At 65.6% G+C, this 23,015-nt stretch overlaps 1 protein-coding gene across 3 annotated transcripts; it reads right to left on the bottom strand.

The window, feature by feature from the left end:
• Positions 1–1,812: 1,812 nt before the first annotated feature.
• Positions 1,813–22,480, bottom strand: PPP1R12C (protein phosphatase 1 regulatory subunit 12C). 3 transcript variants are annotated; one of them, XM_054015053.1, is made up of 23 exons: positions 22,196–22,480; positions 18,845–18,975; positions 17,780–17,898; positions 17,537–17,696; positions 16,618–16,762; positions 16,270–16,344; positions 15,902–15,990; positions 15,138–15,277; positions 14,881–14,966; positions 10,938–11,114; positions 10,572–10,694; positions 9,885–9,970; positions 9,540–9,632; positions 8,999–9,089; positions 8,508–8,639; positions 7,911–8,001; positions 7,266–7,393; positions 6,878–6,954; positions 6,442–6,547; positions 6,105–6,209; positions 4,916–4,966; positions 4,679–4,729; positions 1,813–4,183 (listed from the first exon to the last, which is right to left on the bottom strand). In XM_054015053.1, exons 1-23 carry the CDS (start codon positions 22,466–22,468, stop codon positions 4,097–4,099), a joined length of 2,616 nt encoding a protein of 871 aa, XP_053871028.1. In that variant the 5' UTR covers positions 22,469–22,480; the 3' UTR covers positions 1,813–4,096. The 3 variants fall into 3 exon arrangements, with proteins under 3 accessions (XP_053871028.1, XP_053871029.1, XP_053871031.1); XM_054015054.1 differs by having other exon boundaries at positions 6,902–6,954; XM_054015056.1 differs by lacking the exon at positions 10,572–10,694.
• Between the last annotated feature and the right edge of the window lie 535 nt (positions 22,481–23,015).

Genomic DNA, 23,015 nt, shown 5'->3' with positions numbered 1-23,015 from the left:
AGGGCTGCACAGGGCACTTGCCGGAGGCAACAGGTTTCGTTGACCCAAGAGGCGATTTTATACCGTTCGCAAACCCCTGCAGGGGAAGAAAATACCCCGGCTCAAAGGGCTCTTCCACCTCGCCGTGAAAAGCGGGACCCGTCCCAACTCCAAATCAGGCACTGGTTTTGCATGGCGCCCGGCTGCCCCGGTGGTGGACTCAGAGCCAGACCAGCGGCCTGCCCCAGGAGACATGTTTGTCAGACGCGCCTGCCACCACGGGAAGTTGCGGTGATGCATTTATGAGCCTGTCCCGTGCCTCGGTTTCCCTCTTGGCTTTGCACGGCGGTTAACGCAGTGGCGGGAAGGGAGCAACGAAGAACCAGGTGACACCGCCCCAAGTTGACTGGTGGGAGGAAAGGCCCAGCCGCTGGGGAAGCCATCACAAATTTGGGGGGCCCATGTGGGGGTAACAGTCCTAGAAACATCAGGCCAAGAGGAAGCATGATGGGGGGATGCGCCAAGGCAAGGCCACGGAAACCTGTATCATCCCGACAGGTGCGTCCCCAACCTGTTCTTAAAACCCTCCAGCGCGGGGGATGCCAGGTAATCCGGGCCAGAAAGTTGGTCTGAGTACCGCCCTGGCTGCAAGCTCCTTCTTCTCCACCCCCAGCTGGACACGGAACAATCGTCGTTCTTCTGCCAACCTCTGAGATCCCCGCTGGCCGTTCCCACATCCGCCCCACAGCCTCCTCCAGCTCCGGGCCCGCGTCTTGCAACCGTTCCACAGCGCACGGCTCGGAGAGGGTCAGATTTTCCGGGGAGACGCCAGCAACCGGCACTTGCGCCGGGGAAATTTCCCCGAGAGGCGGAGCCGGAAAACGGCAGCTGGGGATGGGGGTGATCTGTGTTTGAATCATGATAGAGCGTTTGGCCTCTCACCCCCCCTCCCATTAAATAACTATTGTGTCCCCCCCGTTCTTCCCCTCACACACTCCTGGGTTCTCTCCCCAGACCTGGGTGGAGAGTGGGGGCTAGTGGTTAGAGCAGAGGCCGCTGGGAGCCAGGACTCCTGGGTTCTCTCCCTGGTTTGGGGGAGTGGGGACTGGTAGGTTAAGATGGGCATGTGGATACGTCTTGGTCACTTCCCCCAGAGGTGCCAGTCACTCCAGAGCCTGCGCGTGCTCCCCTATGCCCCAGCGTATCAGTAAGGGTTATATGCCCCTGTGGGTTGGTGGGGGAGCGCTCGGAGCAACCCCACGCCCCTCCCCAGTGTGTCTCCCCCTCTTTGAAGTGGTGGGTGCTGCAGAACGGACTCATTTTAAAGGGCCCGGCCGCAGACGCCCAAACCGGGGTAAAACAGCAGCCTGGTGGGAGAGACTCATTGGAGAACAGAGCCCCGGGCGGCTTGTACCGGCCCCCACACAGAAGCCCCCACCTGGGCCCAGAGACCCTTTCGGGGTCTGGTTTCTCTGGCGCGCTTTCGTCCTAAATAACCAGGCCGGGCTGCGGGGAAGCCGGCTGGGCCCGGGTAGTCCCGGCTGCTGGACTCAGCCCACCCCCGCAGTCTTTAAAGGAAGTCACAGTGGGCGCAGCACCCCTGCACCCCCCCCCCCGTTATCCACACATCCACCCGCGCCCGTCCCTCCAGCCCCCTCCCCGGCTCGCCGAGCCCTTTAAAAAAAAACCACCAGGAGGGAGCGGGACGGGCTTTAAAATCTTTTTTTTTTTTTTTTTTTTGGTTAAGTTTTCATTTTTGTAAGATTGTTTTTTTTCTAGCCCTGTGCTTTAAAGATCCGCAGCCAAGCTGCTAAAATAAACAAATACAATATATAGAATTTCCTTTGCTGTATTGCACACGTCGTATCTTTCGGGGAGGCGGGGGACGCTGTATAGAAAATACTTTCCTTTATATACAGATATGTTCATGGGGGTGGCGTGGGGGGGAGCGGCCGCCTGGCTTATAAATTGGGGGGGGGGGGGGAGAGACACTCTGCAAACTTCATGGGGATTTTTATTTTGCTGAGGGGGCGGGGGAAGATGGCTGCATGGCCTGGAAAATTTTGGGATGCCCTCCATTGGGGGGAGTGTTTTTTGCTGAGGGGGGAAATCAGTTGCATGGCACAGAATTTTGGGGTCCCCTGTGAGTTTCGGGAGGATTCTGAACTGAGGAGGAATCAGTTTCATGCCCTGGATTAATTTGGGGGGCATTGAGGGAGGGAGAAATCAGCTGCATGGCACTGAGAATTTGGGGGTTCCCCTGGGAATTTGGGGGGATTTTGAACTGAGAGGGTAAGGGCAAGGAAAGTTGAGGTTTCCCTAGAAAATTCAGGGGGACATTTCAGCAGGAGGCGTGGCGTGGCGTGGCATGGCATGGCACAGAAATTTGGGGTCCCCCTCAAACTGTGGGGGACACTTTCCAGGAAGCCACGTTCTGGGGCCAAACTGACAATTCAGTTTGCATGGCAGTTTTTAAAGGGAGCCTGAACCCTGCTTTTTTTGCACTTGCATCTGTCCAAAGCGCCCACACCCCCTTTTCAAGGGGTGGACGAGGAGTGCTTGGGGCCCCTTAAGGAAGGGTGCAGAAAACTGGGATCTGAACCCCCCCATGGCACATTTTCAGGGGGCTGAAGCAGCAGCTTGGTTCTTAGATCCACACCCCCCCCACACACACACTTGGGGAGGGCAGCAAGATCTGCAATGCCCTTTGTCTTACCTGAACCCCACAATCCTCCGGGTGTCCCCCGGCTGGGTTTGCAATAGAGAGGAGTTTGGCAAAGCCAGGAATCCCCATTCGTTCTGTACGTGTCGGGGGGGACATTGGGGAGCTGGGGGCACCCCCTCACTTTGGTCATGTGGTTATTTGGTGCCTGCTCCCCCACATCTACAATGGAAGAAGCCCTTAAGAGGAAGAATTGGGTGGCCCCACCTATTCCCCGCCTCCACATGGTTTGGCCCAGATACTGCAATGGGGGCGGGGAAGTGACTATAAAGTCCCGCCCCCTTTTAACACCAAGATTCCGAGGGGGTGGAGCCAAGGCAGGAATGTGGGGCAGTACAGCAGATGGGCCCCACCCCCTTTGGACCCAATCAGTGCACACTGGAGATTCCCCAATGGGGCTATTTATTCAGGGGTCCCCTCCCCCACATCCGCCTAACTGGGCCCCTCTGGGGGCTGACCCTAGAGTAGCCCTCCCTGGAACCCCCCTGTTTCTCCCCAGGGCCCCCCCCAATACTGGCATAGCCCCCCCTTCCTGATGCCACCCACCCTCCCATCTGCCAGCCCCGCCACTTACAGCAGCTCTACGCCCCTCCCCTAACAGCCCCACTTTGGCTGGCGTTTTCCCTGGCACAGGGTGGGGGGGGCGTGGCACGGTGCTCCCGTGGGGCAGGCAGGTGAGAGATCCTTGGCATCCGTAGGGGGCGCCGTGGGGCAGAAACAAAGCTGCAGGGATTTGTTTAGCTGGGGTGTGGGGGAGAATTGAAGGGGCTGTAAAAAGGGGGGGGGCTTGCAATATCCCCATCTCTGCTAACACCCCCACAATCAAAGGGGGGTGGGGGGAGGGGGAGAAGCATTTTGGCTTCTAACTGGAGATTACTGGGATAACGGAGGCGGGGGGGAAAAGGGGTTACACGCCCCCCCCCCCCCAAGGCTGGGACTGGGGGAGAGGGGCAGGCGGGAATCTGCCTCCCCTCCCCCCCCCCAGCTACTGACAACGAGCGTCACTTAACAAGTAGCAGGAATTGTCAAGAGCCACAAATAATATTTGTCCCGGGGCAGGGGCTGGATTTTGCTCCAGCAGCAGGTGTTGGGGGGGAGGGGGGTGCCACTCAGAGCGATGGGGGGGTTTGGTCTGATTATCAGGGGGGCTCAGACACCCCTCCCCCAGAGGAAAGATTTGTGGGGGAGGTTTATCAGGAGGTCCCTGGTTTGAGGGGTGGCGTAAGGGGGTGTGGTCCTGCTGTGTGGGGGCGAGGGGCTTATTCTGGTCCATAGACTCCCCCCTCCCATGGCACCTTGGCTGGGGGAGCTGGTCTGGAGTGTGGGGGGGCTCCCTGCCAGCTGGAAGGGGCTGGCCCGGGAAGTGGGGCGACTCCCTGCCCTGGGCGGGGGGCGTCACTTGGAGAGTTTGCTGATGACCCGGATCAAAGCCGCGTTCTCGTCCTTCAGGCGCTGGTTGTCGGCCTTCAGGTCCGAGAGAGCCTGGGGGAGTGGACGGCGGTTAGCGTCTGCTCAGCCCCCCGGTGTCCCGTCTGCTCCCTTCCCCCAGATCAGTCCCCCGGTACCCCATGTGCCCCGGTGTCCCGTCTGCTCCCTTCCCCCGGATCAGTCCCCCGGTATCCCATGTGCCCCGGTGTCCCGTCTGCTCCCTTCCCCCAGATCAGTCCCCCGGTATCCCATGTGCCCCAGTGTCCCGTCTGCTCCCTTCCCCCGGATCAGTCCCCCGGTATCCCGTCTGCTCCCTTCCCCCGGATCAGTCCCCCGGGCCCATCTGCCCCGGTGTCCCATCTGCTCCCTTCCCCCGGATCAGTCCCCCGGTATCCCATGTGCCCCGGTGTCCCGTCTGCTCCCTTCCCCCAGATCAGTCCCCCGGTACCCCATGTGCCCCGGTGTCCTGTCTGCCCCCTTCCCCCGGATCAGCACCCCGGCCCCTCGCCACCCACAGAGGCCCATCCAGTCTGGTGCTGATCCAATTACCTTCAGCTCCTCCTCCAGCTCCGCCGCCTTCCGCTCCAAGGCCCGGCGCTCCTGGGGGGCCGGAGAGAGGGGATTGGTGAGTGGAGACCACACAGCCCCAGCTGGGGGCGGGGCAGCTCGCCCCCCCGAGGGTGGACTCCTCAGGGGGGCAGAGTGAAGACCCCAGCTGGCTTGGGGGTGGGGATGGGGGGCCGTGTCCTGGGGGCACTGTGCCCCCACAGGGGGGCAGATACTTACAAATCTCTCCAGCTCCAGCCGCGCCGGCCGCTCGGCAAAGCGCTCCTGCCTCTGCCAACGACACCAAGCACAGGGTGAGAGACGGCGCCCTCTAGAGGGGGAACGCCGCCCGATTCGACCCCCCCACCCCACCCCAGCCAGATCCGGGGCGATGCTATACCGAGGATCCACCTTAAATTCCCCCTCCCCGCCCCGGGGCAATAACTGGCCGCTGGAGAGAACCGGCAGGTGACTCAGAGCAAAAGCAGCCCCGGAGAGGGACCAGCCCAGCCCAGCCCAGCCCCGCGCCCTGGGTCAATATTTACTGAGCATCTCTGGGCAGCGGGTGGAGCTGCAGGGGGCTGCCAGCAGGGGGGGCTGTGTGGGGGCAGTGAGACATGGGACACCAGTGCTGAGCTCCCCACCCCATCTCCCCATGGCAGCCCAGCACCCCCTAGCCCCACCCTGGGGCCAGCCCTGCCTGCCAGGGGAGAGCGCCCCCTAGCGCTTCCCCGGGGCCAGCCCTGCCTGCCGGGGGAGAGCGCCCCCTGCTGGACCCCCTGCAGCCCAGCGGCCCCTAGCGCCGCCCTGCCTGCCGGGGGAGAGCGCCTCCTAGCGCCGCCCTGGGGCCAGCCCTGCCTGCCAGGGGAGAGCGCCCCCTGCTGGACCCCCTGCAGCCCAGCGCCCCCTAGCACCACCCCGGGGCCAGCCCTGCCTGCCAGGGGAGAGCGCCCCCTGCTGGACCCCCTGCAGCCCAGCGCCCCCTAGCACCACCCCGGGGCCAGCCCTGCCTGCCAAGGGAGAGCGCCCACTGCTGAGCTCACCAGGGTTTTCTGTCCAGGTCTCTCCTCCCAGCCCGGCTATGGCAGGGGTCCACAGGGAACGCGGCAGAGCCGTGGGCATTCGACTGGGTAACCCGGTGCCCCCCCGGGGCAGTCCGTCAGGGCAGGCAGAGACACCTCCACACTGCCTGGAACGCCCTCGTCCCCCATAATGCCCTGGGGCACAACGCTACCACTCTCCTATCAACCTCGCCCTGGCTAGCTATCCCAGACTCCTTTGCAGTGGTGGCTGTGTGGTCTCCCCCTCGAGTGGGCCCCTCTCCCCCCAGCAGGCCGTGGGGCAGGGGGGGCTGGGAGAAGGGAAGGGAGCCCCTCCCCACCGTCGCCTGCCCCTGGTGCCACCCCAGCCCTGGCGCCCCGCCCCTCACCTGGGTCACCCGCTCCAGCTCCAGCTTGATCTGGGTCAGCTTCAGCTGCGTCTCCTGCAACTGCTCCTTCAGCTTCTCGTTCTCCACCTGGAGATCTTCATAGAGCTGGGGGCGGGGGGGGGCACAGAGCTGAGCACAGAACCCAGGAGTCCTGGCTCCCAGCCCTCCCCCTCACTCTAGCCACTAGACCCCCCCCGCCTCCCCCAGAGCTGGGGAGAGAATCCAGGAGTCCTGGCTCCCCTCCCCGCCCGAACCACTAGCCAGCCCAGTGCTTGGGTGAAGGGGAGGTTTGGAGGGGTGGGGTTCAGGGTGCTGGGGGGTTCGGCCCCTGTCCCACCTTTTTGTATTCATGCTCGTCCCCGGCGCTGCCCACGCTGCTGAGCCTGGCGCAGCCGTAGGCGTCCGTCCGGTGGGGCAGGAGGCTGTTCAAGTGGTCGGACATGCTGGTGAGACAGACAGACACCGCCCTGTTACTGCAAGGGGCGGGCTCCCGCCCCCCCCCCCGTACCTCCCGGGTCCTCACCCGGCACCGAGATGCAGCCACCTCTGGGGTGGGCTGTCAGCAGTCTCTAGTTTGAAACACAGCTGTGCTATAGCGCCCTCTACTGAGCTCTGTCCCCCTCCCTGCAGCCCAGCGCCCCCTGGGGCATCGGGGGGGCCCAGCCTGTCAGGGGAGAGCGCCCCCCCCGGAGGTCTCCCTTCTGGGCCTGAACCCCCTCACTCCCGTTTAGCGTCTCTCAGGACCCCGTGGCAATGCTGGGGCCGGCTGGTACCTGGAGCTCCCGGCCGGCAGGTACCTGGATCCCGGGGCGGTGTCATTCAGCTGCTCCGGCTCCTCGGTCTCGTCGCCCTAGAGAGAGGCCGAGGGGCAGGAATCCATGGGAGGAGAGGGGGTTAACAGACACACCGGGAAGCACGCCCCGCCCCTCCAGATCTTCCTGCTCACCCAGGTATGAGCCCTCCATAACCACCTACATGTAATCCCGGGCCCCCTCGTCCCCCCACAATTCCCCCCCCCCCACAGAGTCCCAGCCCCCCTCCTGGCTCTGTTATTACCCCCTAGGGAGGCTGAGCACGGATCTCCTCCTCCCCCCACCCCCATCCCACCAGCGAAGTGGCCCAGCTGCCCTGCCCACCCGGGGCCTGGCCCCCTCCGCTCACCTCTGCGTTCTGCACCATGCCCGTGGAGCGTCGTTCTCGCCGGCCTTTCCGGCGGTCCCGCACGGCCAGCCGGTTCCGCAGCTCGGCCTCCGCCTCCGCGCCCAGCCCCAGCCCCTCGGGCTCCGGTGCTGCAGCAGAGACGGGGCGGGTCAGGGGCGGGGACTGGTGCCCCCCCACCCCCCCGCAGCACCCGCCTCAGCCTCTTTGCCAGTTTGTTGGTTTCACCCAGCAGCAGGAGACCCGGGAGCAGAACAAGCCACAAGGAGTTAATTCAGCTGCTGCACGGGATGTCCAGCCAGAGCCAGGAGAGAACCCAGGAGTCCTGGCTCCTGGCCCCCCCCTGCTCTAACCACTAGACCCTGCTAACTACACACCACAGAGCACAGGAGGTAGAACACGCTGCTGCGCTGCCCTCTGCTGGCCACCTCCTTGGACTGCAGGCAGGGGCTGGAGGATCTATGGGGGGGGGAGTATCATGCAACAGCCCTCCCCCCCCCATTTCCCAGGGGCTGGCCTGGACCCAAGAGGACAGAAACACCCCCTCCCCTCCCCCCCCCCAAGCAGGCTGCCTGGCTCCTGAACCAGGATCCCAATGGGACGAGACGGTGGGGGGGGGTGGGGGAAGCGGCAGGGGGTCAGACTCACCTTTCTTTGCCTGAGAGTTCACCACGACGGGATTCACGGGATACACCGAGGAGCCCTCGGGGTTGGCTGCGCGGCATCGCCGGGCCGAGTCCTGCAGAGGGGGGATAATGACCCATGGACGTGGGGTGTCTGCTGGGCAAGGCCAACCCCCCTCCTGGGTAACAGACTCTGACCCTCCCAAAGCTGGGATCCCCCCCGGATCAGACCCCACGGGCCCACCTACCCCGGTATCCCGCCTGGCCCGGATCAGACCCCACGGGCCCACCTACCCCGGTATCCCGCCTGGCCCGGATCAGACCCCACGGGCCCCCCCTACCCCGGTATCCCGCCTGGCCCGGATCAGACCCCACGGGCCCACCTACCCCGGTATCCCGCCTGGCCCGGATCAGACCCCACGGGCCCACCTACCCCGGTATCCCACCCTCTCCCTGCCCCCCTCAATGAGACCCCCGGGCCCATGAACTCACTGAAGCCCTTCACACAAACCGAGCTCCGCTACCCGACTGCAGTGTCTGGAGGCAGGGAGTCCCGCAGGTTAACGACCCAGCTGCAGCTAGAGCCAGGGTTGATTGGCCCCGGCTCCGCCCCTGCCCTCACCATGGCGTCCAGCGGCTGCTCCCCTTCTCGGCCCCGCTTCTCGTCCTCCCCGATTCGCTGCTCGGTGGCCCTGGCGTCCACGGATCGGCCAATGGTCTTCTCGGCCTCCTTCAAGTCCGTGAGGGTGACGCCCTGGCAAGGGAGCATGTGGGTCAAGGAGGGGCATGACCAGGGCTGGCATCCTGGTATGGCAGGAAGGCTGGCACCCTTAAGGGGAGCAGGGTCGCTGGCCAGGGCAGCAGTCACCCCCGCAGGAAGGGAAACGACCTACAGCACCCCCAGGAGGTGTGGTAGCGTCACTGCACCCCCAACACAGAGGAAGGGACCGGCCCAAAGTCAGTGACAGAACTGGGAAAAGAACCCAGGAGTCCAGGCTCCCCGCCCCTGTGCAGCTCCACACAACTAGGTCCCCCCTCCCCTCCCAGAGCCAGGCAAAGAACCCAGGAGTCCTGACTCCCAGCCCCCCTGCTCTAACCACTGGGTAGAAGTACCTGGGTGGATCGCCGGGACTGCCTCATGAGACGCGACCGGGCTTTGCGCTGCGATTCCGACTCCTCATCCCTCACAGGGGTCTGATACGATCTGGTCGGGGTGGCGGGGGTGTTAGTGAGTCCGGCAGGAACAGAGACCCCTCGCCCAGCGCTGGGACACAGGCCCCCTTTGGGGTGGGGGGCGGGAGCTGGGTATACAGGGACCCCTCGCCCGGCGCTGGGACACAGGCCCCCTTTGGGGTGGGGGGCGGGAGCTGGGTATACAGGGACCCCTCGCCCAGCGCCGAGATGCGGCCCCTCTGGGGCGGGGCAGCAATTTCACAGCTCACAGTAACACCGGTTATCGAGCCGGGTCTCTCCCAACCACCATCACGGTCCCTTCCCCCCCCAGCATAGCCGCACTCTGCACCCACAGCCAAGGCTGGGGGGCTGTAAGTGGGGTGCTACAGGATAGGTTTCCCCCTGCAGACACGGTGCTAGTACCCCCTGAAGGTAGAGCTCCATCATCCCCACAGCCCTCCGGCCCCGGGCTGCCCCCTACCTTCGGCGGTCGCGGAGGTCTGTGCTGGAAGTGGGGAGCTGGTTGGGGGCAGAACCCGCGTCGATTTTCATCTGCAGGCCGTCTTCCAAGATCCTATAGCGTGGGCACAAGAAGAGGGAGCGTCAGACAGGCTGCGCTAAGTACCGGACACATCGCCACCCCGGTAAATCCCACTCCCCTCCCCGAGCGTCCTGGCTCCCAGTCCCCACCCCCCAACCACGAGCCCCCACTCCCCTCCCAGAGCTGGGGAGAGAACCCAGGAGTCCTGGCTCCCTGGCCCCATCCTGCTCTAACCACTAGACCCCACTCCACTTCCCGAGCCAGGACAGCACCCAGGCGACTCACGCTCGGCTTGGCTCTGCGTCCGGCAGGGTGAAGATACGCCGTGTGGGCGTCGGCGGGACCCGGGCCAGGCGCGGCGGCTCCTTGCTCTGGCAGGGGAAGCAGAAAAAGGGCCTGTGAACGTCTCGGCTACAGCAGGGCACTCAGGGCTACCCCGGCCTCCAGCCAGGAGGGGGCGCTGCCCAGAGCGCAGCTAGATACCCTCTGGGAGGCAGGGTGTCAGTCCCTGCTGCAGCTAATGGAGTGCAGGGGGAAGGGAAAGGAATGGGGTCTAGTGGCGAGAGCAGCGAGGGGGGGGGGGGGCGCTGGGAGGCAGGACTCCTGGGTTCCATCCCAGCTGTGGGGGTCTAGCAGTTAGAGCACAAAGTCATGAATCAGGAAAATTAAGGAGCAAGAAACACACCAGGGCGGGGGGCAGAGTTAAGGGGAAAATGCAGGGCTGGAGAACAGACAGACATCGGGATTGAGGGATCCTAAGTGATCCCTGCCTGATGCTCCAGGACGGGGATCTCAGCCCCCAAGACGCCCTATGGTGCCCCCCCACCGTCCCCAGGGGAGAAGGGCGGCTCGAACTAAGCACCTAACAGCGTAAGGCATCCCGGAATGCACCAGGTCACAGCTGACATGGGCGAATAAGCAGGTGGGCGGGAGGGAAATAAGGCCACTCCCCCTATGGGCGGAGCCTCCTACCAGGTCACCTGATGAACTCCCTTCCTCCCGACTGGCTAGCTCTGAGGCTACGCTCTTATTGGCTAACCCCGGGCCAATCAGAGTCCTGTTCCACTTCTGTAGGATTTCCCAGATGTCCTGTGGCTGAGGGGGGAGGGAAAGCGGGAGACAGTTAGTGGAAGAGACAGATAAACAGACAGGCGCGAGAAGTCTCAAAGGCATGCTTTGCATTGTGGGAAAGAACCCCTGCCCTCCCAGAATCCTCTCTGCTGTGGTATTTGCAGTGGTGAGAGAGGGAAGGGTCTGTTTTTCAGTGCCCCCTTGGCTAGACTGTTGGAGTCAGGTGCTCCCCATGGTTACAGGGTTTCCCCCCCCCACCTCCCTCACCTTCTCCTCTGTGTCCAGCCTGGGGCTGGACGCTGAGCGCTTGATCCTGCCCTCCTTGGGGGGCCCCTCGTCCAGCCGGGCGTCCTGCAGCACCCCGAAGCTGCCCGTCTTCCGCAGCCCCGCCCTCCAGGCAGGCGCTGACGAATCCTCCGGTGCTGCGGGGCGGCCTCCGGAGAACTGCATGGGGAGGGGGAGGGACGAGAAAAACGGGGAGGGGAGTTGGGGGGACAAGGGGGTGGAGTCAGGATGGGTGGAGGGAGCTGAACCTACAGAGGGGGTCACGAAAGGGGATCGAAAGGCAGCGGACCTGCTACGCCGGTGGGCACGGTCTGCCCCATGCCCCCCCATCCCACACGACCCTCCATGCACCCCGAATCCTCCCTACCCCCCAGCAACCCCTCCATTCTCCCCACACCCACCAATCCTCCTCCCTGATCCCCCCACCCCCTCCCAAATCCCCATTGAAACCGACACGCACCACCCCACACTCCCCCTCACACTCACCAGCTCCATCCCACGAAGCTGGGGGGGGTCATTAACCCTGCCCCCATGACTCCCCCCCCCCCCCCCCAAAAACGCACTGGCCTTCGATCGCCTTGCGTGCTAGGCTACGGCTAAGAAGCAGAGTGGAGGAGCTCGGAGGAGAGGGGGGGTAGATACCTTTCCCCCTTCTGTATCCCCCCCATCACATAGGGGGAGGGAGGCAGGTATCCTTCCCCAATCTGCCCCCCCCCCCCCAATTATATAGGGACAGGGCTTAGAAGAGGGATCTCTAGTCAATTTCAGACTGCAAGGGGAGTGAGCTAGAAACTACCCGGAGTGGGAAGGGGGGCAGTCGTCTGATCCCCGCAGAAGGGGAAGCCACCCCCCCGCCGTGCACAGCTGTGGGGGTGGAGGGGGGGAGATGCTGCCCCCACCTGGGCCAACCAGGCCCCAGGGACAGATTGAAGCCAGCGCCCCCTAGTGGGGAAAAAATAATCAATTACTGTGTCTCCAGAGCTATTCGCTTCCGAGCCAAGGGGGACGTGTGTCCTCTTAGCAAGTGTCCCCCCGGAAGGGCCCCTGCCCACCTAGTGAATCTCAGCACCGCTGGCCGTGTAAGGTGGGGTTCGATTGGCCGGCGGGACCCCCGCTGTGAACCCTCCCCGTACGCAGGACCACGGGAACAGGATTGGAGCCCGAATCACCGCCGAGCTCCAGGAATCAGAAAAGCAAACTCAATATTCTCCCGCGTGGTGGGAACTGGGACCGTCTGGGTCCGATCGAGGGTCTCAAACAAGCGTTAAACCCCAAAGGGAGGCTCCAACAGAAGGGGTGGCGAGATTGCACGCTGTTGGGGACGAGATTTCAGGCTAGATGCGGGGTTGTTTTCTCTGAATACTGTGTGGGTGCCTCAGTTTCCCCTATGCCTTTCTTAAGTATCTAGGTGGTGGGATAAGGGGGTGTCATTGTTGCAAAGCCCTAGAGGGCCAGTGTGATGGTGTCTGCAGAGAGAATGGCCGACACCCTGTCTCCTGATGGCCTGGGCCCCTCCTCTGCAAAGGTGCCAACTGAAGGTGTTGGAGAACAAAGATCAGGTGGCCTCCTTGCCCGGGAAAGAGACTATGGAAGAGGAGGGGCTGGAGAGCTTCAGTTTGGAGCTGGCTGGAGAAAGAGAGGGAGGTCCAGACCCGGGGCCTGGCCTCCCTGTCCCCAAGATGGATCTGACTTAGGGGTCCTGTTTCCTGTACCTACAAGCTCTGTTTTGGACCATGTTCCTGTCATCTAATAAACCTTCTGTTTTCCCAGCTGGCTGAGAGTCACGTCTGACTGCAGAATTGGGGGGCAGGGCCCTCTGGCTTCCCCAGGAGCTCCACCTGTGCGGACTCGCTGCGGGAGGCGCGCGGGGGGACGGGGATGCTGAATGCTCCGAGGTCAGATCCAGGAAGGTCGAAGCTGTGGAAGCTTCCTGCCCTGGGGACAGTCTGCTCCGAGAGAGGAGACTCCCCCAGAGTCCTGACTGGCTTCGTATGGAGTAGTTCCAGAGCATCGCCCGGTGTCTCTGTGATGGGGGAAGGGGTATTTGAACCCCGATATCTCACTAAGCAAGGACAGCAGAACCAAGCCAGGTATCCTGGAGAGTTAGGAATTCTGGCTTTTAGGTGGTACACCGCGGGCACCTCTGGCACAAATGGATACCAAGATACTTGCTGAAAACCAAGTGGCGACTGGCTGGACAGAGCCAGAGATAATCGGAATGACAGGATTTTGATGACAGACACATCATTAGAAGCCAGGGCACGAGGCCCGAGCCAGGGAGCCTCTCTGCCCCATGGCACCTAACAACCAGGCAAACCAAAAGTCTACCCCAGAGGTACCACGCGGGGGAGCTTCCCTGGCCCATCAAACTTCTGGAGCATCGCTGAGATCAAACGGGAGTGGGTCAGACTTAAAAACAACATGGTGGAGGGTATGGTGCACTGGAGCGGGCTGTAGAGAGGGAGAAAAGGATCCGAGAGGCAGGTCTGCCCTCCACAGAGCTCCAGTGTTTCATCTTCTCTCCTCCCCCAGAGCTGGGAATGGAACCCAGGAGTCCTGACTCCCCGTCAGTCCCCCCGTACTCTAACCACTAGACCCCCACACCCCCCCAGAGCCAGGGAGAGAACCCAGGAGTCCTGGCTCCCAGTCCCCCCACTCTGACCCACTAGACCCCACTCCAGCCAATTAATCTCTGCTTCTCTAGAAGACACCAGGGATGGAGGAGGCTGCTGGGAGGTGTCTAGAACCAGAGACCCCCCCCCCTTCCCGCAGCTCTGCCAAGGCCCCTCAATCCCCACCCTCTGTCTCCCCCAGCTTGGGGCCCCGTGATCCTATGAACAGCAAGCAGAGTCAGCCGGCTGAGCCTGGCCAACTTGTGACACCGCTGGAGAGCCAGACCCTGTTCTCCAGAGACGGCTCGGCTCCCTCCGCGCCGCAGGCCCTGGGAAAGGCCTCGGCCAAGGGGAAGGGAGCAGAGGCTCTCGTGCTGAGCGGGGGGAGGGGGGACCCTCACTGTGGCTTTTTCGCCCCCCTGCGGGACCAGGATAATGCCCGTTTTGCGTAGGCTTTGGCGCCACAGTGCTGGCCCCAAGGGGTCCGGGGCGGGCAGGGTGGGAGAGGGGCAGGCCAGCGGGGACTGATAAAGGGGAAGGCAGGTGGCCGGGGGGGGCGAAGGCAGGATCCGAGCAGTAGAAGGACAAATATGGGGTGCGGGCGGGGGGAGAAATATAGGGCAGAGATAGAAGAGAATCTAGATGTGGCCAAATTGGAGGGGCGGGGCCAGAACAGTGAGGTGGGGCTGGGGGGGGAGATCCCAGCCCAGTTCCTGGCTGCTCAGTTTCAGTGCCCCCCTGAATGGTAAGAGGGAAGGAAGGAGGGTGGATTGTAGGGTTTGGGCCCCGCCCCCTTCAGGCAGCTCCACCCCCTCGGGTGTAATTAGCGAATTGCAGAAGGAGCCGGACAGGCGGAGAAAATCAGTGTATGAGGAGGGCAGGAGAACGTCAGTATCACCGGGGCATGCTGGGATCAAGGCCCAGTTCACATGGGACAGGGTCTATCCACATGGTGGGACATTAAACTGGGGAGAGAACCCAGGAGTCCTGGCTCCCAGCCCCCCTTGCTCTAACCACTAGACCCCACTCCCCTCCCAGAGCCAGGGAGAGAACCCAGGAGTCCTGGCTCCCACCCCACCCCCAGCTCAAAACCAACTAGACTGGGGTATTACTACTAAGATGAAGACTTGGCTGTAATCCAGGGGGGCACCTGTCCATGAAGCCACGCCCCCAAGGGCCCTCTAGCCACGCCCCCACGAGGGAAGTGAGCCACCAGAGGGAGTCAGCACCCCTCACAATCCAGCCCGGGGAGGGGGAGGGGGACGGACAGGAATGGGGAGCCGGGGGGCGGGTGTGTGCTGGAGGAGACTCACCTTGGACCCTGTTGGTGCAGGGGAGACAGGGGGCAGGGCGACCCCATTCAAGCCGCTGCTCTCCTGAGGTGGGGGCTTGGTGGACTCTGTGGGGAGGACAGAGGAGCTGGGGTGACACGGGGGCCTGGCATAACCCCCCCCCCCCCATTCAGCCCCACCCAGCCTGACACCTCTCACCACAATCTGCCCCAAGGGGCCCCACCATCCCCCTCCCAGATCAGCCCCAGGCCCTGCCCCAGCTCACAAGCCCCACCTACCGGTGGGTTTCTCCGGCTCCTCCCCCTCGGAGGCGGAGCTGTTCTCCTCGTCCGGGACGATGGGGCCCAGAGTTTTGCGCTCCTTGGACTGGTCCTGCACCGAGATCTTCTCCCGGCTGCTCATGCGGCACACGGAGCTCCTGGGGGAGACGGGGGTGTCAGTAGGGGTGGGGCCCGTTAGGCACCCCGCCGGCAAATGAGCAAGGGGCCGGACCCCACCCATCCTACTGGGCGGCAGCGGGGAGCTCAAAGTGAACCCCCAGACTCCTGCGGTGCTGGTGCCCCCACTCCCAACCCACAGCCCCCCGATTCCCGCCCTGAGCTCCCCCCTGCTCTGCGGTGCCCCTCACTCCCGACACGCAGCCCCCTGCTAGCCCGGCCCTGGGCTCCCCCCAGCCCTGTCGGTGCCCCTCACTCCCAACCCGCAGCCTCCTGCTAGCCCGGCCCTGGGCTCCCCCCAGCCCTGTCGGTGCCCCTCACTCCCGACCCGCAGCCCCCTGCTAGCCCGGCCCTGGGCTCCCCCCAGCCCTGTCGGTGCCCCTCACTCCCGACACGCAGCCCCTGCTAGCCCAGCCCTGGGCTCCCCCCAGCCCTGCCGGTGCCTCTCACTCCCGACACGCAGCCCCTGCTAGCCCGGCCCTGGGCTCCCCTCAGCCCTGTCGGTGCCCCTCACTCCCGACCCACAGCCCCCTGCTAGTCCAACCCTGGGCTCCCCCAGCCCTGCCGGTGCCCCTCACTCCCGACCTGCAGCTTCCCGCACTCACCGCCTGTGCTTGGCGCTGTACACAGGCTGCTGCTCCGCGCTGGTATCGATCACCGCCTGCTTCAGGTGAGCTTCCTTCTTGCTGCGCAGCTGGGGAGGGAAGGGGAGAAGGGTCCGTCGCTGTGTTCCTGGGACCCCTGTGATTTCCCTCCCCCCCCCCGTCCCAAAATCCCCAGCAGGTAGGGAGGATGCTAGGAGATCCAGTGGGCTCAGGGCCGGGGGTTGCTGGACAGCCCCCCCATTATGGCTGCCCCCTTACCCTTACAGGGGTGCAAGCAGTGCGGGTGCTGCCCCGATCTGGGGGGCAGGGGCGCAGGAGTGGGGGGGCGGGGGGAAGAGGGAACAGGGCTGGGGGACCCCATAACTCACGTCCTCCTGCTTCTTCTGCAGCTCCGCCAGCAGGCTCAGCGTGTCCTCGTCTGCCAGGTCGCACGGCCGCTGGCCCTGGCAGGGAGCAAGGGGGAGTGGTTGAGAGCAGCCCCAGGCCTCCATCTGTCCCCCCCCACGACCCCAAACTTCCCTTGACCCTGCCCCTAGCCCCCTCCCCAGCAGCTGCTGCTCACTTCCCGGCCTCCTCCCCCAGTCCCTTCGCTGCCCCCCAACTTCTTATGGCACCGAGTCTGCTGTGATCCAGTAGATCCCTGCCATCTCTCCTCTCTATCTCCACCCCCTCCTTTCCCTGCTGCCCCGCCCCCTCCCGAGATCCCGCCCCCTCACCACGTTGTTGAGGGTGTCCATGTCACACAGATGCTCCACCAGCAGGCGGCAGGCTTCTTCCACCCCCCAGTGGGCCGCCGCGTGCAGGGGGGTCCAGCCGTCCTTGTCCTGCACGTTGGGGTCATAACCGGCCTGCAGGAGCAGCCTGCGCAGAAGAGGGGAGAGAAGTCAGGATGCCTGGGGAGGGGAGTGGGGTCTAGTGCGTTAGAGCGGGGGGGCGGGGGCTGGGAGCCAGGATTACTCCTTTCTAACCCCCCTAATCTTGGGCAAGCCACTGCCCCTCCGTGCCTCGGTTTCCCCAGCTGTAAACATGGGCCACACCTCTCTCGAAGGACCAGAGCGGGGGCTGGGACACGAACGGCTGCTCCCAACCCACAGCTGCTTCCCCAGGCGGGTTGGGCGGCTATTAACTGACCCTGGGAGACGGACGGACGGGGGGGGGGAATCCGAATGCGCTGACTCCGCTCCCCCGGCGGGACTGGGAGCCCCTTGGACCTGCCAAGCTGGTCGGACTGGGAGGGGCAGCACAAACCCTTGGGGGCTGGGCGGGAGGGACTCAGCAGCCAACGCAGCTCCCATGAGCCTCTGGGGGGCAGGTGGCTCCCCCAGCCCGGCCCAGCGGGGGCGGGAACTGGCAGGAACTGGGGGCCGGAATTGCCAGGAGAGCAGGGAGCACAACAAACTCCGCCAGCCCGGTCGTCAGTGACGCCCAAGGGCGAGAAGGAAACTTGCAACAGGGACCCACAGCAGTGCCTGGAACGAACCAGAGGGGAATGGCTGGGACACGGGGCCTGTCCCCTCTAGGGGCACCGGCTCCCATCCGGCCCCACAGCGGGGACTGGCTGGCTTGGGGGGCGGGGAATGGGGCACAGGGCTTTTCCCCTCTAGGGGGCGCCGGCTCCCATCCAGCCCCGCTCACCTCATGACCTCGATGTAGCCCTTGGCGGCGGCCACGTGCAGGGCGCTGGCTCCGGTCTTGGGGTGGCGCGTGTCGTAGATGTGCCCGGCGTTCAGCCACTGGCGCGTGTCCTGCAGCATCAGCTCCTCCTCCTCCCGCTTGGCGGCCGCCACGTCCACCCCTGCGGGGACAGGCCGGGCGTGAGGGCGGGGCCGGGTGCCCTGGGGCCCCGCCCCCCTCCCGCGGCCCCGCCCCTCCCCGCACCTCGCTTGGCGATCTCCTCCCGCAGCAGCGCCTCCATGCCGTCGTCCTCGGCGATATCCAGGGGAATCTCCCCGTCGCTGTTCACCGCCGCCACCTGTGCGCCGTGGGCCAGCAGGTACCTGGGGACAGGCAAGAGCGTCGGTCCTGAGGGCCCCTCCGGCCCGTGGAGCCCCCCATGGCCAGGGGGCAACCCCATCCCTCCCCTGGCCACATCCCTTTGCGGTAACAAGGCTGCAGGCAGACCCGGCGCTTTGGGGGGGGCTGCAGGACCCCAGCTTCTGCCCCCAAGAGCTTCCCTAGTTGGAGGGGGCCCCACAAGAAGGTGCCTGTCCCACTTGTGGGGAGGAGCAGGAAATTGATGTGGGGGGGGCATGGGGTGAGCGGGGGGATGGTCGCAGGGGAGCAATGAGATGGTGCTCACAGCTGTGGGGGGAGGTTGTTCAGGGCAGGGTGGGGATCGGAGCTGGGGGGAGTTTGGAATGGGAGGGGATCAGAGCAGGAGGGGGGAGACTGGAAATCGTGGGGGGGGGGGGGAGCTTGGAGCAGGAGGAGGGAGCCCGGGTCTCTTCGGCCCATGGGGGGGGATTATGCAGCACGTGACCAGGGATTAGCGCCATGTGACAGGGATTACGGGGCATAGGGGGGATTAGGGGTCAGTGTGTGGCCGGGATCCCAGCGACTGACCTATGGGACTAGCAGCGCAGGCAGGTGGGAGAGGAAAGACCCGGCTGCCCACAGGGGCGGTTTCTCCTTATGCCCAGAGTCCCCTGCCCTGCCAGAGCCTGCCCCACCCCCCCGCCAGAGGGCACCCACATGGAGCTCACCCTGCACTTGCCCAGACAGGCGGGGTCCCTCCCGCACCCCCACAATCAGACAAATGCACCCACCCACAAAGCCTGGTTCTCCCGCCCCCCGCACAGATCCGACCCCCGGGCACGTCCAGCCCAGTGTGAATTCAGGGGGTTGTGACTGGGGCCTGTGGGTCTGGCCTGGGGGGTGGGGAGGGAAACCAGGGGAGATGGTCCCATGGGCCTGACCACCCTCCCAACTCCCTGCCCCACTCACTGGGCGATCTCCTTGTAGCTGCAGGAGGCAGCAACATGCAGGGGCGTCCAGCCCTCATTGTCCGCCTGGTTCACGTCGGCTCCATTCTCCACCAGGAACTGCACCACCTCCAGGTTCTCGTCAATGCAGGCCTGGGGGGAGCATGGCGGGGGGGGGGGGGGTCAGAGACTGAGCGGATCCAACCCCCCCCCCCCCCCCCCGCTCTACCCACTAGACACCACTCCCCTCCCCCGAGCTGGGGACAGAACCCAGGAGTCCTGGCTCCCAGCCCCCCTGCTCTACCCAGCCGTAGATAGAACCCAGGAGTCCTGGCACCCAGCCCTTGCCAAGACATTCCCTCACGCATCCATCTGTCTGGCCCTGGGCCGAAGCCGCCCTGGGGCTGGGCTCGGGCAGGACAGGTTTACCGGCCCCTGCAGCCCCTGGGACACGGGGGGGGGGGGGGGGGGGTGACGGGGACGTGGGATCCGGCATCAGCACCGGCTCCCAAAGCGCGGCCAGAAATAGCCAGAGGGGGGTGGGTTCTTGCCAGCCCTGAGAGCCGGGCACATGACCGAGGCTGCGGGTCAGCAGTGAGGGGCACCAGCAGTGCTGCGGGGGGTGGGAGGGCCTCAGGTCCTGAACAGGAGTTCCCCCCCTCCCCTGCCAGTGCCCCTCACTCCCAACCCGCAGCCCCTGCTAGCCCAGCCCTGGGCTCCCCCCCCCAGCTCTGCCGGTGCCCCTCACTCCCGACCCAGCGCAATGAAAACTGAGAACTCCCAACCTCATCCCCGGTGGGCTCTGTGCAGTGCCCGGGGACCACCCACCATCCTGGCACGCAGCCATCCAAGGAGTGGGGGGATTCGGGGGGACGCGAGTGAAGCCAGGCAGCAGGCAGGGGGGAGGGGGAAGACGCCCAGCACAGGGACCGAGAACGGACACAAGCAGCAAGAACCCTTGGTTCTATGGGGCTGAAATCCCAGGTGGCGCTTTGGCCGGGCACCGGCGGCTTTCACCCCCCCAGCACAGGGGGATTCCCCCAAACCCCCTCGCCAGGGAGCTGTGTGTGTGGACCCCTCAGCTCCATGGGCCCACCCAGAATGCCCTCGGGTGGAAGGATATGGGGCACCCCAGATTCTTGTCTGGAGGGAGTGGGCACCCCACTCCCATGGGAAGATGGTAACAGGTTGCTGGGGCATATGGACCTGACTGCCCCAGGAACAGGCACTGGGAGACCCCAAAATTCACTCTCACATGAGCACACGCCCCAGAATTCACGCTCACTGGGGGGGGGTGTACCCTGATGGGGGGGGGGGGGGGGGGAGAGAGGCTGGGCAGCTGCCCTGAATTCACACCTCTGCCTCTCTCCCTGGCTACGTCCCATTTCAGGGTTTGGGGTGGGGACTGGGCAAAGCGCCGCACAGGGCGATCTGCAACGGGGGTTGAGCTGAGGGGGGCTCCCCCTGAGGGGGACAGGCCCCGCGCCCCGAGCTGTCGGCCACCAGCCCTGCTGGGAGGAGCTGGGGGCGGAGGGAGGCCGGGGTCCAGGGAAGGGAGCCAAGGCCGTCAGGAGAATGAAGTCATGGAAAGTCGGGGCGGGCAGGGGGTGGGGGAACGACGGACGGAGGGGGAGCTGGGAGCTTCCCTGATGAGAAACCCAGAAAAGGACTGGAACCGAGTGGAGCCTAAAAATAACCTCCCGGACCGGCCCTGGCATGGGGCCGGGCTGGATCCTGGGGGGCTGATGGGGGCAGAGCTAGGACACAGGTGAATGGAGACAGCCCCACCCCCGAACAGTTCTGCAGGCCCTGCCAATGGGTCGCTCTGCCACAGCCCCCCAGGGTCACAGCTGTGCCGGGCAGCCAAGGGGGCTGCAGGTCGGGAGTGAGGGGCGCTGGGCTAGCGGGGGCTGCAGGTGGGGGGCAAGGCTAGAGGGTGGGAGCCCAGGGCTGGGGGGCACCGTCAGGGTTTGGGGGGGGCTGTTCAATTGGAGCTCGTTGCGGCTGATGGTGGCACGTGGTACTCTGACGGGGCGGCCAGCTAACCCCAGAGGTGCTGGCCCGTACCAGGGTCTGTTGCCTGGGCGCAGGCTGGTTGCCACGACAGGGCACCAGGCTGAGGCCTCCCCAACTCATTGCACAGACCCCACTGGGCTGGGAGTTCTCTGTCGGGATAGCCATTGCCCTGAAGACCCTGTGGCTTGGGATGGGGGGAGAGTCCAGGGCTGGTCTGGCAGGGGGCTGTGGGTCGGGAGTGAGGGGCACCGGCAGGGCTGGGGGTGTCAAGGGCTGGGGTACCAGGGGGCTGTGGGTCCGGAGTGAGGAGCACCCGGCAGGGCTCCTCACTCCAGTCCCCCCCCTCCCCCAGGAACCCCAGAGAGGACGGCGGATTGGAGACTGGCGGGTCACCTGAACTGGGACGCTTCCCCTGCATTTAGCGCAAGGGGGCTGGGTGCCAGGACTCCTGGGTTCTCTCCCGGCTCTGGGAAGGCAGCCAAGTCTAATCCCATAGAGTCCCTGCACCACAAAGTGCTACTGGGGGCTGAGGCTGTTTTCCACACTGGGCCCCCTCCCCCCACCTGGAATAGAACCCAGGCGTCCTGCTCCTTTTTCTGCCCCCGGCCGCTGCCTGGTCAGTCCCCTCCCCAGCCCCCCGGCTGCTCCTGAGCCCCAAGGAGCAGGTGCTGCCCAGGCTGACAGCTGGAGCGACCCCCAGCTCCCCGCATCGCATCACCCTGCCCCCACGGCTCCCAGCTCCCTACACAGCCCTGCCACTGCCCCCAGCCTCCCCCACAGCCCTGCCACTGCCCCCAGCCTCCCCCACAGCCCTTCTCCTCCCCCCTCCCCTGCGGATCCGCCCCCGCCCCCTAACTACCCCCTGCACCTGCCCTTCCCCCAGCTTCCCTTTGCACTGACCCTGCCCCCACCCCTGCAGCTCCCCCCGTTCTGGGCCCGTTCCCTCCCCCCACGTCCCCTTCCCTAACTCCTCCCAGCCCCACTGACCTGCCCCCCCATTCCCCCCAACTGACCAACCCCCCAGCCCCACTGACCTGCCCCCGCTCCCCTCCCCGACTGACCAACCCCCCCGCCCCACTGACCTGTCCCCCCATTCCCCCCGACTGACCGACCCCCCCGCCCCACTGACCTGCCTCCCCATTCCCCCCGACTGACCGACCCCCCAGCCCCACTGACCTGCCTCCCCATTCCCCCCGACTGACCAACCCTCCCAGCCCCACTGACCTGCCCCCGCTCCCCTCCCCGACTGACCAACCCTCCCAGCCCCACTGACCTGCCTCCCCATTCCCCCCGACTGACCGACCCCCCCCGCCCCACTGACCTGCCCCCCCGCTCCCGCTCCCAGCCCCGCCCCCACCTGGTGCAGGGCGCTGATCCCGTCCGCGTTGGTGCCGTTGACCAGGCCGGGCACGGGCCGCTCCCCGCCGGGCCCCCCCCGCAGCATGGCCCCGGCCTCGCCCAGCTCCCCCCCCGCGCAGGCGGCCAGGAACTCGGCGGCGCGCTCGAAGCGCACGGCCCGGGCGCGCGGCGGCCGCGGGGGGCAGGGCGGGGCCGGCGCCGCCTCCCACTGCCGGAGCTGCTCGCGCCGCCGCTCGCGGGCCGCCGCCGCCGCGCCCCCGTCCGCCGCCATCTTCCCGGCGCGGCCCCGCCGGCTTCCGTCCCCCGCCCCCTCCCGCTCGCGCCGCCGGCTTCCGTCCGGCCCTGGCCCCGCCCCCTCGCCGGCTTCCGTCCGATCCTGGCCCCGCCCCCTCCCGCCTTCCGTCCGGCCCTGGCCCCGCCCCCTCGCCGGCTTCCGTCCGATCCTGGCCCCGCCCCCTCCCGCCTTCCGTCCGGCCCTGGCCCCGCCCCCTCGCCGGCTTCCATCCGATCCTGGCCCCGCCCCCTCCCGCCTTCCGTCCAGCCTTGGCCCCGCCCCCTCGCCGGCTTCCGTACCCCGCCCCCTCCCGCCGCCGGCTTCCATCCGACCCTAGCCCCGCCCCCTCGCCGGCTTCCGTACCCCGCCCCCTCCCGCCGCCGGCATCCGTCCGACCCCGCCCCTCGCCGGCTTCTGTCCAGCCCTGGCCCCGCCCCCTCGCCGGCTTCCGTCCGGCCCTGGCCCCGCCCCCTCGCCGGGTTCCGTAGGGGCTCATGGGAAATGGAGTCTGTTCAGCCCGGGGCGGGGCCTGCCCGGGACTCTC

The sequence above is a fragment of the Malaclemys terrapin genome, assembly GCF_027887155.1.
Source record: "Malaclemys terrapin pileata isolate rMalTer1 chromosome 20 unlocalized genomic scaffold, rMalTer1.hap1 SUPER_20_unloc_4, whole genome shotgun sequence".
Lineage (NCBI taxonomy): Eukaryota > Metazoa > Chordata > Testudines > Emydidae > Malaclemys > Malaclemys terrapin.
This window is presented reverse-complemented; position numbering and strand designations above follow the sequence as displayed.

Bases quoted from the DNA above. Each gene is read 5' to 3' on its own strand.
- PPP1R12C (XM_054015053.1), bottom strand. From the start codon at position 22,468: ATGGCGGCGGACGGGGGCGCGGCGGCGGCGGCCCGCGAGCGGCGGCGC. The intron at 9,971-10,571 runs GTAGGAGGCTCC...TTCCCCTGCCAG, and splicing joins GGAGTTCATCAGGTGACCTG to AGCAAGGAGCCGCCGCGCCT. The intron at 6,548-6,877 runs GTACCAGCCGGC...CTGTCTCACCAG, and splicing joins CTGCCGGCCGGGAGCTCCAG to CATGTCCGACCACTTGAACA.